The 19,865-nt window shown below is 60.8% G+C and overlaps 1 protein-coding gene across 1 annotated transcript; it reads left to right on the plus strand.

Annotated features, from left to right (window-relative positions):
• Positions 1–207: 207 nt before the first annotated feature.
• On the plus strand, positions 208–13,096 carry GUCY2D (guanylate cyclase 2D, retinal; the record flags this gene model as incomplete). Its single annotated transcript, XM_080825751.1, has 18 exons — positions 208–949; positions 1,045–1,349; positions 4,402–4,753; positions 5,090–5,174; positions 5,397–5,499; positions 5,893–5,994; positions 7,259–7,339; positions 8,998–9,204; positions 9,286–9,442; positions 9,926–10,075; positions 10,629–10,777; positions 11,273–11,436; positions 11,526–11,718; positions 11,906–12,080; positions 12,351–12,449; positions 12,593–12,687; positions 12,801–12,886; positions 13,003–13,096. The coding sequence occupies 18 exons, from the start codon at positions 208–210 to the stop codon at positions 13,094–13,096; spliced, it is 3,339 nt and encodes a 1,112-aa protein (XP_080681877.1).
• Between the last annotated feature and the right edge of the window lie 6,769 nt (positions 13,097–19,865).

Consider the following 19,865-nt stretch of genomic DNA (forward strand, 5'->3'; position numbering starts at 1 on the left):
GGTCGGAGGGGGTAGGTGCAGGGGGCTTGCAGGCCATGCTCTTGACCCCCATAGAGTCGCCCGAGCCAGAGGAGGGGGCCGTGGAAGTGGATGCACGTCCCGGGCTAGTTGGGCTTGGAGAAACTGGGGCGCTGCGGCCAGGGCCCTAAGAGAGCTCTGGGGGCCTGGCCTGCTCATCCCGCCCCGCCTCTTCTTCAGAAGCCGGCGATGAGCGCGAGCATCCTCCCTGCGGGTGGGCTTCGGGACCCCCTGCTGTGCGCCCCCGCGCGGTGGGCTGTGTCCCCGCCCCGCGTCCCCCGGGCCCTGCCCTGGCCCCGGCCTCGGCCTCGGCTCCGGCTGCTGCTGCTGCTGCTGCTGCTCCCGCCCCGCTCCGCCCCCTCCGCCGTCTTCACAGTGGGGGTGCTCGGCCCCTGGACCTGCGACCCCATCTTCGCCCGCTCCCGCCCGGACCTGGCCGCCCGCCTGGCCGCCGCCCGCCTGAATCGCGACCCGGCGCTGGAAGGCAGCCCCCGCTTCGATGTCGCGCTGCTGCCGGAGCCGTGCCGGACGCCGGGCTCCCTGGGGGCGGTGTCCTCCGCTCTGGGGCGCGTCTCGGGCCTCGTGGGGCCGGTGAACGCCGCAGCCTGCCGGCCGGCCGAGCTCCTGGCCCAAGAGGCGGGGGTGGCGCTGGCGCCCTGGGGCTGCCCGGGGGCGCGGGCGGCAGGCACGACGGCCCCGGCCGGGACGCCCGCAGCGGACGCCCTCTACGCTCTCCTCCGCGCCTTCCGCTGGGCGCGCGTGGCCCTGGTCACCGCGCCCCAGGACCTGTGGGTGGAGGCGGGACGCGCTCTGTCCACCGCGCTCAGGGCCCGGGGTCTGCCCGTGGCCCTGGTGACCACCATGGAACCCTCGGACGTGTCCGGAGCCCGGGAGGCCCTGAGGAGGGTCCGGGACGGGCCCAGAGTCAGCGGTAGGCTCCCCTGCAGGGTGCGGGGGAGGGGGAGGCGGTGCGGGCCCGCAGGCAGCGGGGCGCCGCGGTGAGCCGGGGTCTCCGTCGCTCCGCAGCCGTGATCATGGTGATGCACTCGGTGCTGCTCGGCGGCGAGGAGCAGCGCTGCCTACTGCAGGCTGCAGAAGAGCTGGGCTTGGCCGATGGCTCCCTGGTCTTCCTGCCCTTCGACACTCTCCACTACGCCTTGTCCCCGGGCCCGGAGGCCTTGGCCGTGCTCGCCAACAGCTCACAGCTTCGCAGGGCCCACGATGCGGTGCTCACCCTCACGCGTCACTGTCCCCTGGGAGGCAGCGTGATGGACAGCCTGCGCAGGGCCCAGGAGCACCAGGAGCTGCCCTCTGACCTCAATCTGGAGCAGGTAGAAGGACCGGGGAGGTGGGAAGAGAGGGGAGGAGGAGGGGGAAGAGAGCAGGAGATGGCGGAGAGAGGAGAGGAGGATGGAGGCGATGAGGAGAGAAGCTGATCGAGTCAATCCAATCCGAGGGTGGCGTCAGGAGGGAGAAACTAGCCAGCAGCCCTCCCTGTTCTGAAGTCTCCCGGGGAGTGTAGAGACTCTGGTCTTGCTCTAGTGCACTAGCATTGCTTCCGGAGTGAGGGCAATGAGACCTCCCAAACCCAGCTCCAAGCAGCGGACCCTAGTGAACTCTACCCTGCAATGTTGGCCGTCGGCTTCAAAGGAAACCCACTTCCAACACAGTCCAGAATAGGCTGCTGGTGTCCTTAACCCGGAGAAGGAAGGTTGCAGATCCAATCTCCACGCCCTGTTTAGAGGCGTTTCCTCTGGGGCTTCATCTGCTGGTCATAATTTTTTGAGAGCCTTGACCTCTTGTGAGAAGCAGAAAGGTCCCTAGAAGGAGCAAGGAGCTTCCGTGATCCTTGAGATCCACAACGTACTCTGGACAAACAACTAATACCCAGGATTCCCTGGGATTCCAGAATCCCAGTTCAGACCTTCCAACTCCATACCATTCATAGAAAGGGGAAGGGGCTGGAAACCACTAAGACAGAAGGGGGGGTTAGATGTCAGTGGGCAGCAAATTAACCACCACAAAGGCCCCACTCAAAGGGTTGAACTTGAGAGACAGCTGTGAGATATTCCCCCACCAACGCCCCTAGTCTCCTCCAAGAGGATTTGGGGTAGCCAATGGGAGAAAGGATGGGGAGAGTCAGTAAGAGGAGGAGAACAAGTGACCCTGGATTCCTCTCACCTTCCCACCCCCCGCCACACACACATCCAGACATCAAGTCCTGTCACTTTTACTTGGCAAAAGTCATTTCAGTCCATTCACTGTCTCCATTCTCATCGTCACCGCCCTGGTTCAGGCCACGGCCCCTCTGACCTACATCTTCAAACAGAATCTTCCAGATGGTATCTGCTTCAGTGCTTACCTGCCCAGGCCCTTCTCCACCCAACGATCCGTTCAAACTTCAGAAATTGGACAAATCTGAGTGTGTCACACCCCTGTTCAGAGCCTCCCAGGGACTTCTCTCGCCCGGGCTAGATGCAGATCTCTTCAGATGGCTGACCAGGTCTCCTGTCCCTCCCCTCTCCCAGATAATTCTGACTCCCTCCCTGAAGGATGGTCACTTCTGGACGTCTTCTCCTCCTCCCTCCTCCCTGTTACCTTCGCCCATGGCACCGCCTTAGCCTCTGTGTCTGTCTCCCCGCCTAGAAGAGAGATTCCTTGGGACAGGGACTGTCTTACCAATATCTCAGTATCGCCTACTGCTTTACACAGTGCCTGGCACTGGAAGAGATGGGAACTAGGAAAAATAAGCTTGATGAAATGGGGTGATAGCCTTGGGGGAAGAAAAGAAGGAAAAATAGAAGATAGAAGCCAACCAAAAGGTAGGAAAGGAGGCTTTTAGGTGAATGAGAGGTGATGATATTAAAAACAAAAGCAGGACAACCAACAGGAAAGGGGAGAGAGGAGCTGTCAATGGTGGAGAGTAGGAGTACCCAGCTGTGAGAAGAGCCTGGGAACCATGGAAAGAGGGAAGGTCAGCCAGGAAGAGGGGAGAGAAGAGAGCCAATGGGGAGAGAGGAGGAGAGAGCCAATGGGAAGAAAGAGAAAGAGAGAGAGAGAGAGAGCCAATGGGGAGAGAGGAGGAGAGAGCCAATGGGGAGAAAGAAGGAGAGACCCAATGGGGAGCAAGGAGGAGAGACCCAGTGGGGAGAAAGAGAAAGAGAGAGAGAGCCAATGGGGAGAGAGGAGGAGAGAACCATTGGGGAGGAGAGAGCCAATGGGAAGAAAGAGAAAGAGAGAGAGCCAATGGGGAGAGAGAAGGAGAGAACCATTGGGGAGAGAGAAGGAGAGAACCATTGGGGAGAGAGAAGGAGAGAACCATTGGGGAGAGAGAGAAAGAGAGTGAGCCATTGGGAAGAGCCAATCGGAAGAAAGAGAAAGAGAGAGAGCCAATGGGGAGAGAGGAGGAGAGAACCATTGGGGAGGAGAGAGCCAATGGGAAGAAAGAGAAAGAGAGAGAGCCAATGGGGAGAGAGGAGGAGAGAGCCAATGGGAAGAAAGAGAAAGAGAGAGAGAGCCAATGGGGAGAGAGAAGGAGAGAACCATTGGGGAGAGAGAAGGAGAGAGCCAATGGGAAGAAAGAGAAAGAGAGAGAGACAATGGGGAGAAAGAAGGAGAGAGCCATTGGGAGAGAGGAGGAGAGAGCCAATGGGAAGAAAGAGAAAGAGAGAGAGCCAATGGGGAGAGAGGAGGAGAGAGCCATTGGGAGAGAGGAGGAGAGTGCCAATGGGAAGAAAGAGAAAGAGAGAGAGCCAATGGGGAGAGAGAAGGAGAGACCCAATGGGAAGAAAGAGAAAGAGAGAGAGAGAGCCAATGGGGAGAGAGGAGGAGAGACCCAGTGGGAAGAAAGAGAAAGAGAGAGAGAGCCAATGGAGAGAGAGGAGGAGAGAACCATTGGGGAGAGAAAAGGAGAGAGCCAATGGGAAGAAAGACAAAGAGAGAGCCAATGGGGAGAGAGGAGGAGAGAGCCAATGGGGAAAGAGGAGGAGAGAACCCTTGGGGAGGAGAGAGCCAATGGGAAGAAAGAGAAAGAGAGAGAGAGAGCCAATGGGGAGAGAGGAGGAGAGAGCCATTGGGGAAAGAGGAGGAGAGAACCCTTGGGGAGGAGAGAGCCAATGGGAAGAAAGAGAAAGAGAGAGAGAGAGCCAATGGGGAGAGAGGAGGAGAGAGCCATTGGGGAGAGAGGAGGAGAGAGCCAATGGGGAGAGAGGAGGAGAGAGCACCCGGGGCACCGGGAAGCTCTCTAACACGAACCAGGTGTGAACAGTCGACACACGCAGGCTTGGGGACTGGAACGAAGCCGTGAAGGGCTGGGTGGGCCAGTCCGCCCGCGTCTGCTGTGGGCGGTGTCCCCGAGCCCTGAGCCGTCCTCTCCTTCCGCAGGTGTCCCCACTCTTCGGCACCATCTACGACGCGGTCTTCCTGCTGGCGGGCGGCGTGGCGCGGGCGCGGGCGGCCGCAGGGGGCGGCTGGGTGTCCGGAGCCGCGGTGGCCCGCCACATGCAGGACGCCCGGGTGCCCGGCTTCTGCGGGGCCCTGGGAGGAGGCGAGGAGCCTGCCTTCGTGCTGCTGGACTCGGATGCGGCCGGGGACCGGCTCTTCGCCACATACGTGCTGGACCCCACCCGGGGCTCCCTCCGCTCGGCTGGGACCCCGGTGCATTTCCCTAGAGGGGGAGGAGCACCCGGGCCCGACCCCTCGTGCTGGTTCGAGCCACACGTCATCTGCAACGGAGGTGAGGGCGAGCACCCCAGGCCCCACTGGGACAGTCAGCGCTGACCCTCCACAAAGTGGTGAAAGAGAGTGAACTCTCGTCCTGTGACTCCTTCCAGGTCCCCCTCAGACCCCTGGCTTGTGCGGCACCCCTCTCTTGCCAAGCCCCCATACCCCTGTAGGAACCTTTCTAGCCTTCCCAGAGGCTCGCCTCTGCAGAACCCATGGCCTTTCCCGAGACCTCGTTCTGGGCTCCCACCCACCTTTGCTAGAACCTTCAGGATTTGACATGACCTGGATAGAGAGGGTGCTCCCCCTGGCCGCGGGGTCCTCAGCCTCCCTCCTCTCTCCTCTCCAGGAGTGGAGCCCAGCCTCGTCTTTATCGGCTTCCTCCTGGTGGTCGGGATGGGGCTGATGGGGGCCTTCCTGGCCCACTACGTGAGGTGAGTGGGGGACGCGCTTGGCTCACCTGTCACAGCTGCATCTGGGCGGCAAGGGCAGCAGGCTGGGCCCATCAAGAGCAGACAAAGGGAGGGCTGGGGGAGAGGGGGCGCCCCAAGGGGTGGCCGGCCAGAGGATGTTTGGTTTGGGGGTGGCTGCTTTTCCCTGAGCCGTTATTCCCTGCCGGCGTCCCCTCTGAGCAGATGACGTCCTTTCCCTGCCAGGCACCGGCTACTTCACATCCAGATGGTCTCTGGCCCCAACAAGATCATCCTGACTCTGGACGATATCACCTTTCTCCACCCGCACGGGGGCAGCACGCGCAAGGTGGGGGAGGCGGGGAGGCAGGGGGACCTTTGGCAGAGAGCCAGCTCTCCGAGTGTCCTTCCCTGCGTATCTGTCCCCCTGCCTGGGCCAGCCCTCCCCTCTGCCCCCACACATGAAGGCCTGGCTTCTGGCCTGGCTCCCCATCAGGTCTGAGCTCTGGGGCTGTGCCAGGAGAGTCAGAGCCGCTGTCCCGGCTGCTTTCCTGGGGCAGCGTGAGGCTCGGAGAAAACAGACCTGTTTGTCCTACGAACTGTAAAGGGCAGCGCGAATGGGAAGAAATGTCGTCATCACCTTCCCTAATAAAGAGTTCTTCCGCTCCCCTCTGTGAACCCCAGAACTCAGCCTGCCCTCAACCCGGGACTCTGACCCCTCGCACTGACCTCTGCCCTCCAGGTGGCCCAGGGGAGCCGATCGAGTCTGGCCGCCCGCAGCATGTCGGACATTCGCAGCGTCCCCAGCCAGCCCTCGGACAGCTCCAACATCGGCATCTATGAGGTGAGCCTCACCCCCAGCCGGGCCCAGCTCTAGTATAGTTGCATCGTACCCTGCAGCCCCCCCGAAAATGGTGATAGGCGCCCAGGAGGGGTTCTGGGAAGAAGTCATGGCTTCCCCAAAGGGGAGCATCTGGGAATCCTTCCCGCCCCAGGATTTTGCCTTAACCTTTATCCAGATGAGTCCTCCTCAAAGGCCAGTCCCAGTGGCTCAGAGGCTGGAGGCTGACTCGGGGTGGGGGGTGGGGGTCCTGGGACCACGCAGCCTGGTGTGCCCACTGAAGCCATCCCCTGTCCTGTTGGGCGCCCCGGGCCCTGTCCCTGTCCCCTCAGTGATCCAAGACTTCAGGTTACCGGAGGGTATGGGCCTCCCCAGAAAGGTTGGGACAGAAGGGCCCCTGGGAAGTGGTCTCATGGTCATAAAAATGACATTTCCAGGACATGGGCTTGTTCAGTTTGGGGAGTTTCCAGACCGGGCTATCCCCAACTCAAGACAGACCCACGTCTTGGCCCCAACCCAACGTTGCCACCCAGTTCAGCTCAGACTCAGGGACAGCAAGCCTTAGAGGGGGAAAAGAGAGTTACAAAAGGGCGTCAGGATCTTTACTGTGGGTCAGCCAGGCTGCGCGTGGTGGGAGGCAGGCAGAATTGTGAACAGAGTCGGAGGGAGCTGGGGGAGCTCAGCTAATCAGGAGGGCGGGATGGAGATTCAGAGTTCCACCCGAGCGACAGGTCACACAGAAAATGTGGGGGCTCCTACCGGGTCACCTGAGTCCCCGTGAACCAGCCGGACCAATAGCTGAGGACAGGGCAGCTCAGAGCCTGGAGGGGCTCTGCCTGGCCTTCGCTGTTCGACTATAATAAAAAGCCTGATCTTCCCAGACTTCTGACTCCCAGCACAGTGCTCTCTCATGGCAGCAGAGCGTGCCGAGGGCTGTGGTTTCAGTTGCATGTGTGGTGGTGATGGCTTGCTTAGCAAGGCTGTTGGCGGGTGCATCCGAGGGGGTGAGGACAGCCACGCAAGGTGGGGGCTCCCTCCTGGCTAGCCGCGAAGTGGACCCCCAGACCTCAAGCCCCTCGTCACTGAGGCTCTGCGTCACAGGGAAGATGTGGGCAGGGGCTAGAGGAAATGGGGGGGGGGCCCTAGGGCTCCTTGCCTTGCAGGGTTTTAAGAAACTGAATTCACACAAGGCAAAAAAAAAAAAAAAAATAGGAAGGAAGAAAGAAAAAAAGAAAAACTGAGTTCACTGCTCCCATCTGTGCTCCAGGGAGACTGGGTTTGGCTGAAGAAATTCCCCGGGGATCAGCACGTTGCTATCCGTCCAGCCACCAAGACAGCCTTCTCCAAGGTGAGAGTGGGCGCATGGTGCGGGGTGGCGGGTGGGGGGGTGGCCATCAGTTCCTAACTTCCTTGCCTTCTCTTTGCAGCTGGGTACAGAAGTAGACCCCAGTGTGGGAGAGGCCAGTAGGTGTCAGTGGAAGTGTTCCCGCCTCTCTAAGGCAGATTTCCACGCTCCTTCATAAAATGAGCCCTTTCTTTCGGTGGGCTTATCGTGATTGGTCATTGTGCGTTCAGTGTGGGCTTGCCTATTTTTTTTTTAAGATTTATTTATTTATTTTAGAGAAGGGGGAGGGGTGCAGAGAGAGAGAAAGAGAGAATCCCAAGCAGACTCCCCGCAGCGGGGCTCGATCCCACGACCGTGAGATCACGACCTGAGCGGAAATCAAGAGTCGGACGCCCCGCCGACTGAGCCACCCGGGCGCCCCTCTGGCGTATTTCTTACCTGCCTCCCTCATTGGTCTGTAAGCTAAGTGAGGGTGAGGACATCATTGCCCCATCATTGCCTGTTTGGCACCCAACATAGTGTCTGGGACGTTAGAGAGACGTAATGAATGTTTGTTGAGCGAATGACAGAAAGTTAAAAAGGGCTTCCCAGTTTCGTCCAGCCACTTGCACAGCGTGGCTTGGTGAACACATGCTAAGCGAGGGGGGCAGCTGGCAGGCAGCCTGTAGACGGGCTGATTCTGGCCCTTTGCCCTTACGGCCCCCCCCTTCCACGATGCAGCCCCGGCCTGGCCTCCTTCCCTGCGGCCTCCACCGGAGCTCTTGGCCGCAGCTGCAGAGGGACTTAGGGTCAACCGCTAAGTCACCATTTAATGGCAGGCATCTCAGATGAAAGGAAGCCCCCCACTTGACCGGAGGAAAGCAAGAAGGGACAAATGTGGGTGGCTAGCCCCTGTACTTCCAGCCTGCCCAGACTGGGGGGGTGTGTGGGGGGGCTGTCCTCCTCTGGGACCACAGCTTGACTGCTCAGTCCCTTCCTCCCTAACCTGGGGAGGCTGGGAGTTTCAGGCATTTCTGACGCAGTGACAGAACCAAGCGAGGCAGCCCTGGGACGTGCCCCGCACACCCAAGTCTGGTGCTTTTTTGAAAGCAGGGAGGCTTCTGCCGGGTTCTCTCTGCAAGCGCTGTTACGTCAGACGGGGAGGGCGCTGGCCAGGGAGGGCTTCTCCATGGAGTGTTTCCCCCTAAAGCCTAGCACTTCAAAGTCTTACCGCTAGTCCAGCAGAAGGTGCCCGGGTCCTGGTTCCCCAGGCAAGGTTGCCTTTTCAGTCCTAACCTGAAGCTAACTAAAGCGGGCTCAGCGTCTGAGCAGCCGGCAGCCTTGGACTCTTGGAAAGAGAGGGGATCTCCACCCCCAGGGACCTTTCCACTCCCCATTCTTTTTTTTTTTTTTTAAGATTTTATTTATTTATTTGACAGACAGATCACAAGAAGACAGACAGGCAGGCAGAGAGAGAGGAGGAAGCGGACTCCTTGCTGAGCAGAGAGGCCAATGCGGGGCTTGATCCCAGGGCCCTGAGATCATGACCTGAGCCGAAGGCAGAGGCTTAACCCACGGAGCCACCCAGGCGCCCCTCCATTCCCCATTCTTATCCCATCTTCTGAGCTGGGACACTCAGAAACAGGCCTGAATAACAGGTCTCCTCCGCACGTTGCTTCCAGCTCCTGGAGCTCCGGCACGAGAACGTGGCCCTCTACCTGGGGCTCTTCCTGGGCACAGGAGCTGGTGGCTCGGTGGCCACGGGGGAAGGCACGCTGGCTGTGGTCTCAGAGCACTGCACCCGGGGCTCCCTCCACGACCTCCTCGCCCAGAGAGACATCAAGCTGGACTGGATGTTCAAGTCCTCCCTCCTGCTGGACCTCATCAAGGTGTGTGGGGGTGCGGGTGTGGCGGGGAGGACCGGGCAGGGAGCCGCGGGGCTGAGGCCGCCTTCCCTCCCACCCCTCCAGGGAATGAGGTATCTGCACCATCGAGGTGTGGCCCACGGGCGACTTAAGTCACGGAACTGCGTGGTGGACGGGAGGTTCGTGCTCAAAGTCACAGACCACGGCCAGGGGCGACTGCTGGAAGCGCAGAGGGTGTTAGCGGAACCTCCCAGCGCGGAGGGTAGGATTCAGGGCTGTCTCCCGCGCGCGCGGAAGGGCACCCCCAGGATTCCCATTATTTCCAGGGTCCGTCCACCCCGCCCTCCGCCCTCCGCCCTCGCATGCTCTCCTTTCCACCGCCCCTGGATGTGGCTCCTGCCACGGAGAAGGTCTTGTGACTTTTGAGATGAGAAGGGTGGGCTCCGTGACTGGGGCGGGGGTGGGGGGCTGGGGGCGTGGCTTGTGCCTGGAGGGCGGAGTCTCCTCTGCACGCGGCTGGGTCTGAAGGGAGGAGCCTATTTTCGAGGACTCTGCTCTCTCTAAGGTCCGCGTTGGCTGTCTGGTAGTTTTTCCTGGGAGGGCAGCTGCAGGTAGCCGGGCCAGACTCAGGCTGGGAGTTCGTGAGTGGGTGCGGGCCCGGCCTTTCTGGTTAGGAGGGGGGGGGGTCCGTCCCCAGCGCCCCCAAGGCCCTCCGCACGCCCACGCCCCCCTCCCCCGACCCCAGACCAGCTGTGGACAGCTCCGGAGCTGCTTCGGGACCCGGCCCTGGAGCGCAGGGGAACGCTGGCCGGTGACGTCTTCAGCCTGGGCATCATCATGCAGGAGGTCGTGTGTCGCAGCACGCCCTATGCCATGCTGGAGCTGACTGCCGAGGGTACGCCGCCCTCGCCGGTGCGCCTTTGGGCTAGAAAGGCGGCCGGCTTCGAGGCACAGCCTCGCCTGACCCAACCTATTTTTCCCAAAGCCCGAAGCGGAGGCGTCATTATGTGGGCCTCCCTTACGTGGGTCTGAAGGGTCAGGGCAGTGGAGAGCCGAGCCCCGGGATGCACGGGGCGGCTGTTAGACACCCAGGCTTCCGCGGTCGCCTCTGTCCTCGCCCTGGCCCCAAGCCTCTCCTCCAGCTGGGGGAACAGGCTCCTCTCCGGTTCTTAGGGGCCCCAGGGAGGCGGCAGTGATGGGAGAAGGGCGTGAAGAACAGCTGGATCTGGTTTAGATCCTTGATCGCCCCAAACCTCCCTCTTGTTACGTGCAACAGCGTTCTGCTCTGCCCGCCCCCCAGGGTTCAAGGTCCTCTTCTTGCTCCAGCGACCCTCCCCTCAGTGCACCCAAGCTCTGATTTAGAGAACCCCCACCTAGTGCCCCATGTTGGGCTTTGACAGTCAGGCCAGTGTCAGAGGTGGACTCTCCTGGCCCCCTCATGCCTCCAGAAGTCGTGCACAAGGTTCGGAGCCCCCCTCCGCTGTGCCGGCCCTCCGTGTCCGTGGACCAGGCGCCCATAGAGTGCATCCAGCTGATGAAACAGTGCTGGGCTGAGCAGCCAGAGCTCCGGCCCTCTATGGACCGCACCTTCGAGCAGGTCAGGGGCTGGGATCGGGCAAGGGCTGGGCTGGCTCTTTGCCAACAGCCTGGGGAAGCTTCCGGAAGGCAGACGAGCAGGATGTCTGATCTCCAAGCTATCTCCCAGAGGGGTAGTCTGAGGACTGGGGGTCGGTGGGGACAGAGTTAGAACAGGGGCTGTGGAGGCCTTTGGAGCAGGAGACAGAGCTCTACGTGGGAGAAATGTTGGGCACAGTGTGGCAGAAAGACAACTGGCCTGGGAGTCCAAAGGCTGGGCTGGTTCCGGCGCCTCGTCAATTGCTAGCTGACGGTAGCTGGCCTCTGGGAACCCCCGTTTCCCTCAGGCCTCCTGATAATGCATGAAAACGCAGGGCCTGGCATCCCCCCGGGGGGGAGGGGGTGGTTGATGAGTAAAAGATGAAGGGGGAGAGGAGGGTTGCAGGGACCAGGCGCGATCCCGCCGCAGGCAAGGGTCACAGCGGCCCAGGTCCCACCAGCGTCCTCCTGCTGCTAGTTCAAAAGCATCAACAAGGGCCGGAAAACCAACATCATCGACTCGATGCTGCGGATGCTGGAGCAGTACTCCAGCAACCTGGAGGACCTGATCCGGGAGCGCACGGAGGAGCTGGAGCTGGAGAAGCAGAAGACGGACCGGCTGCTCACGCAGATGCTGCCCCCGTGGGTGCCCACGGGAGGGGCGGGGGGCAGCGGGAGAGCAGCCCCTCCGGCGCGGCCCCGGCAGTCACCCCGCCACCCGCCACCCCTAGTTCTGTGGCCGAGGCCCTGAAGATGGGGACACCTGTGGAGCCCGAGTACTTTGAGGAGGTGACGCTGTATTTCAGCGACATCGTGGGCTTCACCACCATCTCGGCCATGAGCGAGCCCATCGAGGTGGTGGATCTGCTCAACGACCTCTACACGCTCTTCGACGCCATCATCGGCTCCCACGACGTCTACAAGGTGGGGTGTGGGGGCGAGGGCAAGCCTTCCGCAGCCCTTCTGTCCCTTCTGCCAGCCCCCGCCCCCCAGGTTGGAGGCCTCCCCCGGATCCCCGCATTAACCCCCGTTGAGGTCCCCTGCCAAGGGTCAATGGCCTTGGGGGGGGGAGGGGTGCTCAGAGCTGAGTCCGCACGACCCGTTCCCTCAGGTGGAGACAATTGGGGACGCCTACATGGTGGCCTCGGGGCTGCCTCAGCGGAACGGGCAGCGGCACGCGGCTGAGATTGCCAACATGGCTCTGGACATCCTCAGCGCCGTGGGCTCCTTCCGAATGCGCCACATGCCCGAAGTGCCCGTGCGCATCCGCATCGGCCTGCACTCGGGTAACTCCCGGGCCCTCAGGCTCATCTTCTGCGGGCGGCCGCGCAGTCCCGAGACAGGACGCCGGCTTGCAGCTTGCCGTGGCGGGGGGTGGGGGTGGTAATTTGTCTTGAAGCCACCTTCGACACCCCACTGCGACCAAGAGGTACCCCGAGAGTGTTGCCTTGGGGAGCTGGTGGAGATGGGGTGCCAGCGTCCCCGAGGTGCTAGGTTCCCCCCCACGCCCCAGCCGCAGCCCAGACCCCAGCCACCCACCCTGCGCGTCTCTGCAGGCCCGTGCGTGGCGGGCGTGGTGGGCCTCACCATGCCGCGGTACTGCCTGTTTGGGGACACGGTCAACACCGCCTCGCGCATGGAGTCCACGGGTCTGCGTGAGTGGGGCGGGGCGAGGCGGGGCGAGGCGGGCTGGGGTGGGGGGCGACTCACGGAGCATTGGGAGAATGGCTGGGGGAGGGGGGGAGAGGACGGGGGGGGGAGGGGAGTCCCGAAATCCCCGCCTCCCCTGTCATCCCAGCTTACCGTATCCACGTGAACATGAGCACCGTGCGCATTCTTCACGCTCTGGACCAGGGCTTCCAGACCGAGGTGCGAGGCCGCACGGAGCTGAAGGTGAGGCTAAGCCCCGCCCCGTCCTGCGCCCAGGCCGGGTTCCACTCAGACCTCGAGATCCGCGCGATCCCCACCCAGCCGCCTAAGTGCTCCCCTCCCACGTGTTTCCCCAGGGCAAGGGCGCTGAAGACACCTACTGGCTGGTGGGCAGACGCGGCTTCAACAAGCCCATCCCCAAACCGCCCGACCTGCAGCCTGGGTGAGGAGCCAGCCTCGCGGCCCCTCACGCCTTCTCCCTTCTCCCGGTCTCCTGCCTGGTGCCTGACCACGCCTTCCCACTCGCCTTCCCTGAAGCTGCCGCCCTCTCTCCCACAGGGCGAGCAATCACGGCATCAGTCTCCAGGAGATCCCCCTCGATCGGCGCCAGAAGCTGGAGAAGGCCAGACCAGGCCAGTTCTCCGGAAAATGAGGCCAAGCGGGCACAGGTGCTGGCCCTGCGCTCCCAGACGCCAGTCTCCCCTCAGACTCCGGGGTGGGGGGTGGGGGCTACCGACCGCTGGGAGATGCTTTCGGGGGAACGGGCACCTCTTTGCCAGCCTTAGGGCCTAGCCCCTGCCTGTTGAACTTCTCAACCAAGCCAGGTGTACCCATTCCTATCCGAGGGAGCTCAGGCTCGTTCCTAAACCCAGGGATTTTCCCTGAGAGGGAAGCACCAGCTGCAAGGATTCTAGCTCAGTAGGTCTGGAGTGGCCCAGGAATCCAGACTTGAGAACCCCTGTACAGATGACCTGAGACCTCTCCTCTGATCCCCCACTGCATTAACCAGGCCTCCCTGCCTGGCTGCACAGGCTGTGCACTGCACAAAAGACGAAACTCTAGGGAGCACCATTCAGCAGAAGACAAGATGAATGTTGTCTCTAGAGTTCTGTTAGGGCAGAAGTCCTGCCCTCTACCTTCCCTGAAGAAGCTTTGATCCACGACCCTCCCCTTCCTAGGTGAACCCCCATGACGCCTTTCCACGATTTCCCTCTGAGACACTCCTCTTTCTCTTAGGAGTATTCTGGAAGGTCCTTTTCCTGAAAGTTGCTGCTATAGGTGACCAAAAGTCTGGCTAATACCAGTGGCTTCTAGCCAGCTCTGCCTCAAAGGATCCTGGGCCTTTACAGGAGCTGGTTGCAAACCCGCTGTGTGACCTCAGGAGAGTCTCATGTACTCTCTGGGCTTGGGTTCCCCCTCCATGGTGAAATAAGAAGTGGCCTGGGTGGCTTCCGCACTGCCCTGCTCTGACAGCTAAGCGTCAGCATCCTTGGCCTGGGGATATGGGGATGACACGGGATGCGTGTCACTGGGCTTGTGGCCTCCAGCCCCAGTGCCTCTGAGCCCATCAGGAGAGGGTGGGGTGGGGCTTCTCCACTTCCCAGGGCCTCCGGAGGCCCCAGGAAAGAGGGTGTGGGATTGGTCCTGTTCCTCCAGAGCAGGGTTGTCTTGTGGCCTGAGGATCAGCCTCTGTCTGGCTTCCAGCATCCTTCTCTTCATCCATCCCCACCCTCCACCCCACCCCCCCACCTGTCAGAAACCAGCCCCTCCTGCTGGCACAACCGTGACCCGCCCAAGTGCAGAGAAAAGCTGGTTTCAAGGCTTTGGGGGAAGGAAAGGAAGCAGGCTGCACCAAACCTTTACTAGCTAGACACCCTAGGAATCATAGTATTCCCTGCTTACGTGGGCACCGCTGAGCGGGCGGGTGGGACAGACCATCCTATCCTCTCTGCTTAGATCTTTCCAACAAGTACCAACCACCACCCCTCCCCGCCAGTCCCACTGAAGCTGTTTTTGCAGAACCGTGATGTTCCGGAGCCTGGGCGGGCGCCCCGTTCCCTCCAGGTGTCCCTCAGCCACCGCCGCAGACCCCGGCAGGTGTTAGCGGCAGCCGCCCAGAAGGCCACTGTAGGTAGTGAGCGTCCAGTCCCCGGAGGTCTGCAAGCAGCACCATCACGGGCCAGGGACACAGCAGTCAGGGAGAACGCGGAGGTGGAAGGACGAATGAAATCCTCGGGGATGCAGAGCACGGTTGGCAGGAGCGTAGCATCGACCCCCCCCTGGGGACTTGCTAGAAAGGCAAGTTCTCCCTTCGAATGGACCCCGCCCCTTCCCCCGGAGGCTCCAAGACGCCAAGATCTTCTCAACGCCCTTCCTTGCCGTCTGTCGCCTGTGGGCATGGGAGCTCCTGGAGGTGGTTTGGCTCGCCTTGGGAAATCCAATCCGAAATCCAAATCCATCCGGAAGGTTGAGAACCACTGTTAGGAAATCTAAAATCCAGCCCGTGTAGCTTCTGGTTACTTGAGGTGGTGCCGCTAGAGTAACATAGCGCAATTGAAAAAACACTTTTAAGGAAGTTTGGAGATGATGAGTTAAAGTTTTGTTGTTTTTTTTTTTAAACCCTGATGCGCGCACACAGTATTTTTTTTTTTCAATTACATACATTCTTAAATATCTCTCTTCAGATTTTCTCTGTACTTGGGTCCTGGGGATTAAGAGCAGACCACATTGCTGGCACTGGGCTTAACAACGGGACCCCAGCCGTCACTCCCCGTCTCTTCCCAGGGCCCCCTCCGTCCCCACCCCTCCCAGAATCTCCCCCTCTCACCCTTTTTCTCGCCTTCCATCCGGCCTGTGAGGATGGCCTGTGATTCAGGGGAGCCTCTGGGCAGAGCTGACCGGGGATAACCTGGGCGAGACTAGCAGGGGCAGGCTGGGACAGGAAGTCCCGGGGAGGAGGAGCCAGGGCCCAAACCTGGTTTGGGGTAGGGGCGGAGGCAGCAGGGCTCAGCTGGTCCCGTCCCACCTTCACCTCTACCTCCGGGCAGCCGACTTGACCCAGGAGGAACCTGGACAGGTCAAGAGAGCCTGAGAGCAGAGGCCCAGCCCAGAGCTCACAGAGCCAGTTGAAATAGAGCCCAGAAGGTCAGAAGGTGGAGGCGCAGTGTCCTCTCTGCCTCTCTGCTCCCTTCTCTGACCCTGTCTCTCCCCTGGCATCCTGTCTCTGCTCACACTCCCTCCCTGCCTGCCGGTCCCTGCAACTCCCCCGTTTCTGGGGAACCTTCCTTCCTGAGCCCAATCAGTGTCCTAGAGCCCTGTTCCCCTCTGTCTCCGGTCCCCTTCACCGGCTCAGCCCCGTGGTTCCTGCGACACGACACGGGCACCTCCCCGCCCCGAGAGCACCTGGCTTGGCCATCAGGCACTCCCCACCTTCAGATGTGTTTACACTACCCCTGCCGCTGGCCTGCGCCCGGGAGCCCGCACGTGGGTCTGTCCTCGCCTTCCCGGTGACTCTGTAGCCAGGACCAGTGATGGCCAGAGCAGGGCCCTCCCATGGCTGCTGCTGCTTCGACCCCGTAGCTGGGGCTCCGCATCAGGTCCCGGGCTCACACGGCGCCTCTTCTCTGCTGCTGCTCAGGGTCTGGGCCCTGCCCCCCAGCCCTACCTGCAGCGGGCCCCAGGCACCCCGCCTTGGGGGGTCTGAGACGCTACATCCGGGGACTGTGTTCCCTGGGGTCTTCTGGACTGGGTGCCGCGGACACCAGGCGCCACGGTGTTGGGGCCTGGGAGGACGGGGGCTGGAGTAAAGGTGTGCTTTCTTCCGTGTCAGCCTGTGTGATCCTTTCGGCCTGGGCGGTCCGAACAGCCCCTTCCCTGCAGCGTTGACACCTGGTGCTTCAGGTAGGGGCGAGGCTTAGCCACGGCAGAAGCAGAGGGAAGTGAGCTAAGCTCCCCCCCCCCAGCATCCCCCCTCCAGCAGCTACTCTGCTCAGGGCATCTGCTCTAAGGGGACAAAGCAGGGAAACCTCAGGCTTTTCAGGCTTCTAGAAAAGACCAGGGGGTCCCCGAGACTCTGGAAAAGGCTGGTTTGGCCTCATCCCTGGGTCGTAGGCAGGAGAGGGGAAGGGAGACAGGAGCAAAGCTGTCTGGTGACCACGGCCCAGGGAAGCCGGAACCCAAGACCAAAGGCATGGGGCCCGCAAATGTAGAAACTGAGGTCCTCCGATCTCTGGACAGGACTTCGCCGTCCACCTTCCGCCTCTCACCCCTCAAGAGCCTGGCCCAGGGCCATGAGAGCAGAAGAGACGGTCCCCAGCCCACCGGAACGGCTCCATGGGCAGGCAGGTGCTTGCCGGGCGGGGCAGAAGAGGCTTGGAGTGCAGCCGGGGCAGGAAGCGGAGGGCTCTTTGCCATCCACACAGTCTTGACACCCTCCTCGGCAGGCTGATGGTGCGGTGGGGGTTGGACTGGTTTGACAGGAAAGAAAAGAAGAAAAGGCTGCCTTGGGAGGGACGCAGGGAAGGCAGGCTGAGTGACCGGGAGGAGACAGCCTCCAGCCCCTGACTCCACCAAGAGTCAGCCGGCGCCTCTCCCTGCCCTGTGACTGGTGCGGAAAATTCCAGTTACGGGAGCATAACCCAGGGAAAGAGTAGGACCTGGGAGCTGCCGGGGGGTGGGGGGGGGGTGGAGGAGAACATGCACACAGCCTCGTAGCCTCCCCTGGACTCCCCCTGCTGACCCAGCAGTTGGAAGGTGGAGTAGCTTCCGGGGCCGACTTCCCAGGCAAGGCTCGTGAGACTGATGCTCTCGGGGCTCGGAGCAACGCTGGCTGTTGCCATCCTGGGGAACTAAGTGACTAGGCTTTGACAGGCAGGTTGGGGTGGGACAGGTGGCGCCCCCGCTCCTGGAATGTGGAAGGAAGGAGAAGACATGGGGGGAAGAAAGGTTGGGACATCTGGGATCCCTCAGTTCCCAGCAGGACAGGGCTTGCTTCCCCGTCTGGAGACTCGCCCTTCCAAACTAAAGCCATTCTGTCACCTCCGCCCAGGACACTGACCTCACTCCCCATCCCGGAGCCTGTGCCTTTGGCCCCGGGGCTCAGAGAAGGGCGTGTTGTCCCACGGTTTACCCCCTCTGCTCACAGGGATGCTGATCCCCGTGCTCCGTCTTTAATCCCCGGATGACCCATTTTACACGCATGAAAAGAGAGGCTCCCAGCCGTGAAATGAACCTGTCGAAGGCGTCATGTCTGACAAATCTGGAGATCAGGAAGCAAAGCCGGGGGTTCACACTCCGGGCCTTGGGTGGCCTCTCCAGGGTGCCGCGGAGAAATCTCTCTTCTGGACAGTCCCGCTTCATGCCCTCTTGACTGTTTTCCGCAAGAGCGTGGTTTCACCTCTGAAATCACTGTCGTGTAATCAGATGATTAAAGGGTTTTGACTCAGCGGGATATGCACATGAACACTTTACACATTTCTCCAATCCGTGCCTTCAAAAGGCTGGTCCAGTGGAGAACTCCAGGCTCCTGTCTGCTGCAGGTCAGGGACCTGGGGGCGGGGGTGGGTAGGAGGTACACGTCTGCCCCTCTCCCTGCTCCCCTGACTCTGGCTCCTTGGCCAGGAGGGAAGGGTCTTGGGGACATAATTGGATTCTAGGACCTCTGCTCCTTCACTCTTCAAGTGGGGAATACAGAGGAAGCTTACCTAGTCACCTGTTGGGAAAGCGTCCCTGGTCTCACTTAGGCTCGCGGAGGCTGCTGACGCCAGCTAGGGGTCTCCTCCCCGTCCACATGCATGTGCATGGGTGAGCTCGCCACAGAGCTAAGAAAATGGAAACTTCATGGTCCCTACTCACCTGCACAAGCCCCTTCTGAGCCTGCCGACCCAATTTTGTATTCTCTTTCTTAAGGAGAACCTTTAAAATGGGATCAGCTCGAGGTTTCCACACCATTTGGATCTGTCCTGGATGTGGTCCCTTGCGGGTTGGGGATCCGCGTCCCCCAAGCCTTCTTCATCACTGAAGACCCCTCAGAAGGTGCCAGCCATGTTTTCCTATAGCCCAACAGTGGTGGGCACCCCCATGATCTTGTCTGGGGACCAGAGCCCCTCGGGCGTCCCCTGGCTGCCTGGGAAGCCCGGACAGCCCCCAGCTTTGGCTCGCCCTGTGCCCCTCTGTCCTCCACCGTGAGGAGTTGCAGGAACTGTCCTCCTCCTCATACTCTCAGGCCACAGGAGACTGGGAGGGAGGGCTACCACTGCCTTCTCTCTGGCCTCCACACATGTCTCCTCTGTTCGGCAGCCCAGCCTCACCCAGCCAGCAGTGAGATGTCTACCTCCCACCCCTGAAGGCACCTCCATTCTCCAAAAATGATTCTTCCAGAAAGCTGCCACTCTGGTGGTTGTCGGTGGGGGGAAGGGCAACTCTGTATCCCACCAACTCCTCCCCCCACCACCCCCACACCTCTGCTGGTGGCCTCGGGAGTAGCGGTGTGGAGGGAACCAGTTGCTCAAACTCTCAGACAGCCCTTGGGATAGGAATGCAGGGAAGGGGAGGCGAGCCAAGGGTTGGCCCCTCTCTGTAGAATGCAGGCTACTTAGTGCTCAATGGTTTCAGTTGTGGACACCATTTCCACGGCCAAGGGAAAAGTTCTCTTGATATCCTATTATGGCCGAATGAACATGCACATTATGAGTTGGTTACATCCCTCAGTCACAGAGCTTACTGTCAAACACCACTTCGTAGTGCCGGACAAAATTAACTTCTGTTCTATACCACAGAATTCTCATGATTTTTCCACTGCAACAAAATGGCGGTCATTTGATTACAATGGTGTCCCGACTACAAGGTCAAGAAAAGGTTCTTCCTTCAAGACTCCCTCATCCTCCATACCAACAAGTCAAGCAAAGACATGTTCCTAACTCAGGGCCTTGCCCCACCCCTACCCTCTGCTAGCACATCAGCTCCTCAGTCCTCTCTCAGCCCTGACACCCCTGCTCCCAAGTCATGTGCCTCCTTCACAACTTCCCTGTGACTCCTATCAACCGATTGTCTGATTTGGGGTCACGAGGGTTCTCTTCTATGTCTTGGCAGGTCCTCCACCTCAGGCCCTGAAGTCACCTCCTCTAGGGCTTAGCCTTAATCCCAGGATGGAGGGACACCCAAAACTCTTGCCCCGGTCTTTGCCAAGGCCGTTGGTGGCCCCAGCTGAAACAAGGCCCGAGAGATTGTGTAGTGACCTTAAGGCCTGCAGCAAAGGGTTCCAGACCAACTTTGGAAGGCCCTGAAAAGGGAAGAGGAGAGACCCAGTGCTGAGCACTTCACCCTCAACATTGGCCCCTTGGAGAAGAGACCCCAACCTGGTCTCCGTCTCATCTCGGTGGCTTCCTGGGCCCTGGTGCCCAAGCACAAGGCAACAGCTATAT

This window comes from Martes martes (genome assembly GCF_963455335.1).
Source record: "Martes martes genome assembly, chromosome: 16".
Taxonomy (NCBI): Eukaryota; Metazoa; Chordata; class Mammalia; order Carnivora; family Mustelidae; genus Martes; species Martes martes.